Below are 10,892 nucleotides of genomic sequence, written 5' to 3'. Positions count from 1 at the left end.
GCAGATTGTAGGTTTAATTGGAGAAGAGGGTTATCTGAGCAAATGTGTCTATTCTTAATTATTGAATTTTTTTTCCACAAGGTGATCAAAGAAGAGGAAACATGAGCTAATGGAGCTGGGAAATGACATCATATTATTCCTGGTATATGCAACAACTCTGCTGGGAAATTTTCTTGTCATGCTCATTGTCACCTGTGAATCACACCTCCACATACTGATGTATTTCCTACTTTAAAGTCTATCCATTGTGAACATTTGCTTTTCCTCCATCATTATTCCAAATGTTTTGGTGGATCTTTTAGCCAAAAGGAAGAACGTCTCTTTCAATGGCTGCATGACACAAATATTTTCCTTCCACTTCTTTGGTGGGGTGGATGTTTTTCCTCTCTCTATAATGGCATATGATTGCTTTTTGGTCAATTATTCTCAACAATCCAAAAGTCCAAAAAAATTCAGAAGGACTTATGACAAAAAATTCTGGGCAGCTACAGTGAAAAAAAGTGGAGTTTCACTGTGGATAAAAATATACTATTCATTTTTCTTGGAGTTGTTTTGGCTGTGTATTCTTTCATAGCATAATCAACATGGAAATATGTTTTTCATGACTAAACATATATAAAAAAACATAACAAAAGGGCTTGCCTTGTCAATAAAGAAAAGGGGATAAAAAGAAATGGACAGAATTTGAAATTCAAAACTTTTAAAAAAGAAAGTTTTAAAATGTTTTTACATGCAAGTGGAGGAAAATATTAAAATAGATCATTTGTTGTTCTTAGGCACCTGAAATTTATCCATCTGGTCAACAGCAAAGTTATATAGTGAGTCAATGAAAATTTTTTTTCCTGTTCAAAATTTAAGTTCTGAATGGATTGCTTTCATTTGTATAAAAGTTTCATTTTTACACAGTCAAAATGTCCTTTTTTCCCAAGGATAACTCTTACTTTATTGTGACTCATTAAGAACAATCTCCCAGTCATAGTTAAGGAAGATACTTATTATATTGGTATAGAAAATTCTTTTTTCTGATACCAATCATCTGTGTGACTTAGAGCAAGGTAACTAACTTCTCTAAGTCTCAGTATCTTCATGTGAAATGAGGTCCCTGCTAGTTCTTAGGAATGTAAGATTTTAATATACTTACAATTTTAATTTATTAACAAAATATCTATCACTGAAAATTATATCTTTTGTTTGCTCCTCTTTATCAGAAAATTTGAGCCTTCAAATAAAATTTGATTTATCACAAACTGAATCCCATTAGAGTGTAAAGCTGAATTCCTTGGCATTCCTAAGTGTACACATAAAAAGTCATTAAGAAGTGTCCTTTGTTGGGGCCCCTGTGGGTTAGTTCCTAAGTGCCCTCCTGCACAGTTTACTCTTGGTTCCCGCTCATCCCACCAGGGAACCTGCATGCCTACTATAATTGCCTACTCTATCGTCTTACAAAGGTAATCTGACCTACCCTAGCTTAAAAGAGCTGTAGAATAGAAAAGACCAATTCTACCAGCCTGGGAAGGCTGTCAGCATGATGGCCAACTGTGAGTAGCTGAACATAGCTGTCTGATGAACTAGATTTTTTAGCTTATCTGGAACTGTTCTCTGGCTGAAATTTGTATACAGATAGATAAATGGAAAAATGATAACATGATAACATTTATGTGGCATTTTAATGTTTGCAAGGCACTTTTAAAATATCTTATTTGATCCTCTCAAAAAAACATATGAGGAAGGTACTATTATTCTTCTCATTTTGCCAATAAGGAAACTAAGGCAGAGAGGTTAAGTGGTTAGCTCAGAATCACAATACCCATCTCTGAATCATGATTCCAACTCGGGACTTAGTGACTCCAAATCCATTATTTGAATGTCTCAGGCATCTAGGGTTTTATTAGTGGAAGTGACACTTCCATTAAAATAGGGCTTGGACTGTAAGAATAGTTAAGGATGTAAAATGGATTCCTCTGTGCTCAGATAAGTATGAAGCTTCTCTAAAACTAGCCAGGGTGATCCTAAAACGAAAGACACTTTGGCATCTTACTAAATATCTTTGCTAGTTGACAGGAATCAATAGAGTTTTACCTCCCCTAGTCATCCAAACAGAGATTTAGAGTAAGAAAGAACTTTACACATTAAAGATCATTTAGTGGCATCCCTTCATTTACAGATGAAGAAACTGAGGCCTATGGGGGCTAAATGACTTATCTAAAGTCACCAAGGCAGCCAGTGGCAGAGGTAAGATTCAAACTCAATAGAAAAGAAATAGAAATAAACATGTATTAAGCTCCTCCCATCTACCATGAATGAGAAAAATGTGGAAGAAATTCCATTATTATTTGAATTTTACTTTTTAGGAAACTGAGGCTAGCATAGGTTACATGACTTTGAAAGTTGCATAGATAGTTAAGAGACTAAGGCTAAATTTGAACTCATATCTTCCTGTTTCCAGGATCAACTTTTTATCTACTGAATTAAATAGCTCTCATTTAAAGTTCTGGTTCACCTCAAGGATTTTAGAAGGGTTTCTAGAAGGGACTTCAAAAATTCTTGTGTCCAAAATCCTCAATTGATAATTAAGGAAACTGAGGTCAAGAGGTGAATGACTTGTACAAATGCCAATAAGTGGCAGGACTACCTGATTCTCAGGGCTCTAATCCACCATTCTGTTTTGCCTTTTTTTAATGCCACAGTTTCTCTGTCATTGAGATGTGGCACTGAGCTTTGCAAAACTATAGCAAAGTACTAAATTTCTAGCAGATACAACCAAGCTAGAGAGACCTGGATGACAGGCTGTGTTGTGGGTCAGTTGCCTGATCTGAACAAATACTAATTGTATAACAATTATATAGTATTTTAAGGTCTGCAAGACATTTCAAATTTAATTTGGTTCTCACTGGATCCAGAAATGTTCATTACCAAGAAGCTAGCCAAGAGGGAATTTCAGTCAAAGCAACTCAGGAAAACTGTATGGTAGAATTAGAAAGGGTTGCAGTCTCTTATCAGTGGTAAAGTCATAGACTCCTGATGTAAGAGGGGGAAGTATCCTGAACTTTTGGACTGAAAACTTCATCAGAGGTTTCTAAGGAACTGGTGAGCAAAATGGGGACTGCCAGAAAAAAAGACTTTTCCCCTGAAGCTTCATAGTATTCAGAAGCATCCTCACGACTCAGGGACTTTCCAAAATAGCCTCTGACAAGAGAGGCGAACTCAAGTGACTGACATTTGAATGAATTGCACTCCTCTTTGTGCTGGTGGACAGTCCCTTCCTTTTATGACTCCAGTGCTTAGTATAGTGCCTAGCATATCATAAGTACTATATAAATATTTATTGATGACTGATTATTAATGTCTGTTTTCTAATCATTAAATAAGTATGATACAACTACTGTAAGTTATCTCATGTGGTCTTGGCAAGGACTGAATAGCACTGCAGCCCACTGATTTTGGAGTCAGAAGACTGTGAGGGAAATCAATTCTTTTCATTTGCCTCAGGAAGGAAGGAAGGAAGGAAGGAAGGAAGGAAGGAAGGAAGGAAGGAAGGAAGGAAGGAAGGAAGGAAGGAAGGAAGGAAGGAAGGAAGGAAGGAAGGAAGGAAGAAAGGAAGGAAGGAAGGAAGGAAGGGAGGGAGGGAGGGAGGGAGGGAGGGAGGGAGGGAAGGAGGAACTTCAGTAAGAGAATTGAGGGCAATGAAATTTATGTGTGAACCCCTGCCCCTCCACCACCACCATCCCTGTCTCTTCCCCAGTCATGGATGCTATGTGCTGTCTTTTGAGTGCCAAGACCACACTAAGGATCACACATAAATAGTATCAGATGGAATACCTGGAAAGATTCTGTACATAGGGAAAGATGAATGATACAAATGGTCTTAAGCACCAAGGACAGAGATCCTGAACTTCCTAGTGGATTTCTTGTATTTTGTAGAGGTCAACCAATAGCACAGGGTAGTAGAAGGTAAGACCAAGGAATCTCATGTCTGGCTGAGCTTCCCTGACAGTAGAGAGAAATGACCACAAAGAGCTCTCTGACCTCCTACCAAAAGCACAAAAAAATCAAAGATAAGGAATTGGAAATAGCGGTTAGAACACTATCCAAGAGAAATTGGGGTGGGGAGAGGGATGAGAGGTTTTGTGTGGGTTTGTGTCTGTGTTTGTGTGTGTGCATGTGTGTGTGTGTCTGTGTGTCTGTGTGTTAGCATCAGATCATCTCAGGAAAATAATTTGCCACTGCCACTGCGACATTGTTCATTCAACGTAAAGATTAATGACCAAATACTTTTCAGGAAAACCTCAATTAGCCAAAATCCTTTGAAAAAAACTTGTACTCTGATTTAAAAAAAAAATTCCGGATTAGTTCAGGGTTAGAACAATTCTTCTGGCTTTATAAGCCTTAGAATTTACATTGGTTCATTTTAACCCCTCTGCCTTGAAAAAAATTAATTTACATTGGAAAGGAACCATTTAGTCCAGTTAGAGACCATCAGGTTCAATCCTTCATTTTATAGATGACCAACCTGAGGCTCCCCAAAAAGGTGACTAACAAAGATTATACAGCCAGTGACTTAGTAGGAGCCATTTAAGGAAAAACTTCCTCAAATCTACTGGTCCAGTGCTTTGCCTGTGGCAGAACTGAAAGGACAGAACTGTATATTTTATGGAGATCAAAGACTGTAGTACTTCCAAGTCACCAAATTCAGAATCCTTTATTACTGTAAAAGATGAACAAGGAGGCAAAGAAATTGACCTGAAACTGGGCTGAAATTCAGTCTTGGGGTTTTTTGAAATGTAGGCTCACTGATAATTAGAGTTGCTTAGTACCTTAGAGTACCCAGCATTTTGCCTTCATTTTAATGATGAAAAAACTGAGTTTTGGGTAGGTGAAGTGAACTGACTCATGGTCATGAATCCCATAAGTGGAACAGTTAGGACTAGAATTCAAATCTTCAACTTACTTGGCACCTACTCTGTCTAATATACCTGACTACATAGCAGGCAAATTTCCCACAATATTCTGAGGAGGAACAGGATGAGGGAAAAGCCACCTTGACTTTCCTGAACCACAAAAGGGTCCACAGTTAAAGCTTATGTTCTTGTCATTTGCCACATCCCTTAAATGAAGTGCCCTGAATGATTCTCATTCATGGAATTTCGAAATTTTACCGATGAGTCTTGGATGTTCATAATAGTTTCTGAAGCTAAGGAAAGAGTAGAATTTCCAGGCTTCAGAACAATCTGAGTTACTGTGCATATTTTTTCTTAGTTTACTTTATCTCTGTCCTAGTTTATAAAGAAAGTGATAGTACTGAAAGGGAAGTATATCAAAGAATCAAAATGGCCAATGATGGTAAAAGAGGAATATTTGAGGACTATGAAGCTCAAGAATAGAAGAGAGAAGAGGCAGGGAGAGAAGAGATAAAATATGTAACCTGGATTCAGTAGTAGCTGTAGGAGTCAAATACTCAGAGCCTCAGGCATACTAGAATGCAGGCTGCAGCAGGAAGAGGGGTAGGCATAAACAATGATGACCCTGACCATTGGCATCTGAGTCGTCATTGGATAAAGTGTTATACATGAAGTCAGAAAGATCTGAATTGAAACCTAAGCTCATTCATTTACTACTTGTAGGATCATGGGAAAATTTACTTCTCTTTGCCTCTGCTTCCTCAATTATAAAGTGGAAATAATAAAATGACCTATAATTTTCCATTTTATTTCTATTGTTTGTGTGCGTGTTTTATTTTATGATATGGGATAGCATATGGCTGCCTTCTCAAGGGATGGAGGAAGTACAAGAAGGAAGGAGAGAATGTGGAACTCAATTTTTTTAAATTAATGTTTAAAAAAGCATTTGAATCTAATTAGAAAATATTTAGCAGTTAAAATTTATTTTTTTAAAAAATCAGAACATAGAGCTATTTTAAAGATTAAATAAAATAAATCCCATGACATCATTAGATAGATAGATAGATAGATAGATAGATAGATAGATAGATAGATGCTAAACTAATGTTTATCTCCTCAAAGAAAAGACCCAAAATCAACACACTCAGGACCTGCTCACTGATATATTTCTCTTCTTCCTCAATATAATGGTATTCCTGGGTCCATGGCTTCCTCCATAGCAGATGAAGTCAACTCTTCATATTGACATGACTATTTTTAGAAATAGGGGACCGGTTCTATTTCCATTCTCACCTCAGGACTAAGGAGTAGGGAAAGTGACCAAGGACCAGTAAGTATCTGGTCACTGTTCCCTGACTTCATAAATGGATAAAAGATTCCATAATAAAAAATAGCTAATTGGAATAAATGTAGAAGAGAGTAGTGTAAATTGTTTGGTTATACAAGGACATGAGGAGGTCACAAAATTGAATAAGGAGAAAGGACTGTACAGGGGTTCTCAATGCCTTGCAACATTCTAACATCAGTTTGAATGTAGTTCCATTCTCCCTAATTATGTGATCTTTTTTCCCAAGGTGGCAAGGAAGTGGAAACATGAGCTAATGGAACTGGGAAATCATACCAAAGTGAAAGAATTTGTTTTTGTGGGCCTTACCCAGTCTCCTGGCCTAAGTATCATCTTATTTCTTTTACTGCACCTAGTGTATATAACAACTCTACTGGGAAATTTCCTTATCATGCTCACTGTGACCTTCGAATCTCGCCTTCACAAACCGATGTACTTCCTGCTCCGAAATCTATCCATTGTGGACATTTGCTTCTCCTCCATAACTGCCCCGAAGGTTTTGGTCGATCTTCTAGCTGAGAGAAAGTCCATCTCTTTCAATGGCTGCATGACACAGATATTTTTCTTTCACTTCATTGGTGGGGTTGATATTTTTACTCTCACTGTGATGGCTTTTGATCGTTATTTGGCCATCTCAAAGCCCCTTCATTATATGAGCCTCATGAGTAAAGGAAGGTGCTTTGGGCTTTTGGTGGCCTCCTGGGTAGGGGGTTTTCTACACTCCATTGCACAGATTTCTCTATTGCTCCCACTCCCCTTCTCTGGGCCTAATATCATTGATAGTTTCTTCTGTGATGTCCCCCAAGTCTTGAAACTTGCCAGCACTGATACTTCTGTTCTGGAGCTCCTAATGATCTCCAATAATGGTCTAATTGGCACACTTTTTTTCTTTCTACTAATTGTGTCCTATACTATCATCATGATGATGTTGAGGTCTCACACAGGAGAGGGTAGGAAGAAAGCCATCTCTACCTGCTCCTCCCACATCACTGTGGTCACCCTGCATTTTGTTCCCTGCATCTATGTATATGCCAGGCCCTTCACTGCTCTTCCCTCTGACACAGCCATCTCTGTCACCTTCTCTGTTATCTCCCCTCTACTGAACCCTATGATTTATACTTTGAGAAACCAAGAGATGAAATCAGCCATGAAAAGATTACACAGTCGGCTTGTCTCTACTGAAAGGTAATTAACTCCGTGTTAATGGGGAACTAGGAAAGATAAATTTCATTGTATTGAGCTTTTTCTGAGGGATCCAATATAAAACACAATTTTGAGGCCAAAGTTTTAATGACAAAACCTACTAAAAAGTCATGAAATTATATTTGTGTTAGTCCTTCACTCTAGTTCCTAAATTAGGAAAGTGGTTATGTGAGTGGAGAGAAGAAGATGGAGATGAGCAATTTTTTAATGGTAGAAATGAAAAGATTAGGCAATAGATTGAACCTGTGAGGTGAGTGATATATTGGAAACAATCTCCTAGTCTAATTGGCAAGGAGAATGGTAGCACCCAGAACCAATACAAGATAGTCAAAGAAAGAGGAGGTAATCATTCTTGCCAAACTTTCCTCATAAAATTATGTGAGGAAAGCACTTTATGTATCTTCAAGCTTCATGTAAATGCAAATTACTATTACTATTATTATATCCTAATTTTGTGATGTTTAAAAAACCTAAAAGGGAATCACTAAAATATCATGTGCACATTATTTCTGGGTTAACCACTGTAGGAAGACAGAGCTAGTTCCAAAGGGACAAAGTGGTCTTTTGCAAAGAATTCACTGAATGTAACAATGAGTAATGCCTTAAATAACCACAAAATGGCTAAAAGACCATTATCCCAAATGTAGAAAGTAAAGAATATAATGACCCGTATCTTCTCTACAGACCTACCATCATCAAGTGACTGTTATCTTTTTTTTAAGTTACAATACAGGTTTTAATTTTTAGGTAAACAAAAGGGAGAAGAGAGTATTTTCAGAAATGATCGTGACATTAAAAAGGTGGGGGGGAGAAGGATCAATAAAATTTGTTTTCAAAACAATTTAGTTAGGGCTTCTGAGGTTAAGGCAAAGAAATCACTGGTGACTAGGAATAAAAGTAGAGTGGCAGTAAGAGAGCAAGAAAAAGTAAAATCTAGAGGATAGCAAGCACAGATAGCAATTATAATTTTCATCATTGTATCTTGTCTTATCTCAGCTGTAACTTCTTCTGACCCAGAACTGTTCCCTGTCCCAAGTAGGGGGACAGAGAATATTATTTAATATTTGCTGATAAGAAAGATGAAAGGAGAATAAAGAAATGCTTTTATACTTCATGTACACATGATCAATTATCCAGTCTACATTTTAATCAAGATGAAAAATGTAAAAAAAAAAGTATCTAAGGAGATTTAAGCTATATTGCTAATCCTCTTAGTGACACAACCTATGACTGTAAATTGAATCATCTTCTTAAGGTCTCAATTTTTTACAAGCTTGAAAAGACATAATCAAAGGATATGAATAAACAATTTCTAAGACAAGAAGAGCACCCTGATAACACTTATATGAGGAAAATGTTCTTAAACTCAAATAATAAGGAAAATGAGAAATAAATTCTTAAGTATCATTTCATACACATCAAATTAGCATTATTGATGAAGATGGAAATAATATTGCAAGAACTCTAGCAAGACAATCACATTAATGCAATGTGGGTGGAGTTGGGAAATGGTTCATCCACTCTGGAAATCAATTTGAAAATATGCAAGAAATATTCACAATAAGTTAAAATGCCATGAAAATTAGACAGGAAAGGTAATGTCATACATCATAAAATATTCATGAGTTCACTCTTTGTAGTAGCAAAAGAAACTGAACATCAAGTATATATTCTTTGGGAAAACCTCTCAAAATTGTGATTTATGAATGAAATATTATTGTACTGTTCAAAAAATAAAAATAAAAAGTTTCATATTAACTGATGCAGAATGAAGACAGAACCACAAAACACAATACTTAAAAATCATCATGGTGTAAATGAAAGTAATAATAAAATCCAACAACATTTAAGCAAAAGACTTAGTAATGGTTTCAGATGAGTGGCTGACATAAAAATACATTTCTTCTTTTTTAAGAAATTCTAAATAATACATACAACAATCTAGCATTCAAGAAACAAAGTACTGTAGAGAAAGACTTTATTTGACATAAACTACTAGGAAAAATAAATAGAAGTAGAATGCAATTACTTTAGATCAACACATTCTACCAAAATTAATTCCAATCTAATATGAAATAAAAATAGAATTGCAATCTAAAATGAAGAGATACAATATTTTTAAATTTTTAAAGAAGTTAAAAGTAATATATTTTAAGCTAAACATAGTTTTTTAAAAATATATAATCAGTGAGCTTTGAATCAAAACTTTCTTATTGTACGGGGTCTTAGAAATCACCAATCTAACCCCTTCATTTGACAGCTAACAATAGTGAGGGTCCAAGAGGTCCCAAGAACAACAAATCAAAAATAGCAGAGCCAGAATTTGAATCCCATTGTCTCCTATCCCAACATAATGACAACTTCCTGGTTTTCCATTTATTAATATGAGCAATACACCCCACTTTCAAAGTTCCATAATTAATTTCAGGAGTTAGTTGCATAACCATAGGGATAGAAAGTGAAGAAGGAGACTTAACTAGATAAGAATTCATATGAAAAGGACATTGGTTGGATGGGAGTTTCTAGAAAGCCAGGAGTTGGATAACTTTTATCTTGGACTGTTACTTGTAAAGAGTTTCAAATGGGGCAGCTAGGTGGTGCATTGGTTAGAGCACCAGCCTTGGAGTCAGGAGGACCTGAGTTCAAATCCAGCCTCAGACCCTTACTAATTACCTAGTTGTGTGACCTTAGGAAAGTCACTTAACCCCACTGACTTAGCCAAGAAACCTTCAAAAAAACAAACCAAAAAAAAGAGTTTCAAATGCAGATAATGGTCACTCTCTACTTTCAATTCACATATCACTCAAATCACACCTAGAGCATGATACTTCATGTTGGTGGCCAATTATACAGTTATATAATTATATTATATTTATTATATATTATATTATATATATATTATATATTATATTATATTATATTATATTATATTATATTATATTATATTATATTATATTATATTATATTATATTATTATTATACAATTATACAATTATACAGAAGATTTTGTCAAGTCAAGGCAACAAGCATTTATTAAGCACCTCCTTGTGCCAGAGACTATGCTAAGGACCAATGATACAAATAAGGCAAAGACAATCCTCACTTTTAAGGAACTCCCAGTCTAATGAGATAAATTGAGGATGATCTCAGAGGGAAGGCAGAAAAAACTGAATCTTAACTATAACCAAACAATTTCATTTATCATAAATAAATCCCACAGTCAACTGTTGAGAAGAAATTCTTGGCACTAAAGTCATTAAAAATTGTCTCTTGTTAAAGCCATTGTATGTAAGGTCTAAACATGCATCTATTTGGCCTTTCCCTAGTCCCAACTCTGCCAGCAATCCGATAGGATTGTTACCAACACACTAATTGCCTAGTGACCTTACATTATGGGGCTGTAATATGTGGAGGTCCTCCTTCCTTGGTTCAGAAAATTTGCGCAT

The 10,892-nt window shown here is 35.9% G+C and overlaps 1 protein-coding gene across 1 annotated transcript; it reads left to right on the top strand.

Annotated features, from left to right (window-relative positions):
- The first annotated feature begins 6,499 nt into the window (after positions 1 to 6,499).
- LOC141518996 (olfactory receptor 4D9-like) lies at positions 6,500 to 7,432 on the top strand. The gene has a single exon (XM_074231420.1). The coding sequence runs from the start codon at positions 6,500 to 6,502 to the stop codon at positions 7,430 to 7,432; it is 933 nt and encodes a 310-aa protein (XP_074087521.1).
- Positions 7,433 to 10,892: the final 3,460 nt, after the last annotated feature.

Source organism: Macrotis lagotis, chromosome 3 (assembly GCF_037893015.1).
Source record: "Macrotis lagotis isolate mMagLag1 chromosome 3, bilby.v1.9.chrom.fasta, whole genome shotgun sequence".
In the NCBI taxonomy this organism is placed as follows: Eukaryota; Metazoa; Chordata; class Mammalia; order Peramelemorphia; family Peramelidae; genus Macrotis; species Macrotis lagotis.
Note: the sequence above shows the minus strand (reverse complement) of the source record. Positions and strands in the feature narration are given on the sequence as shown.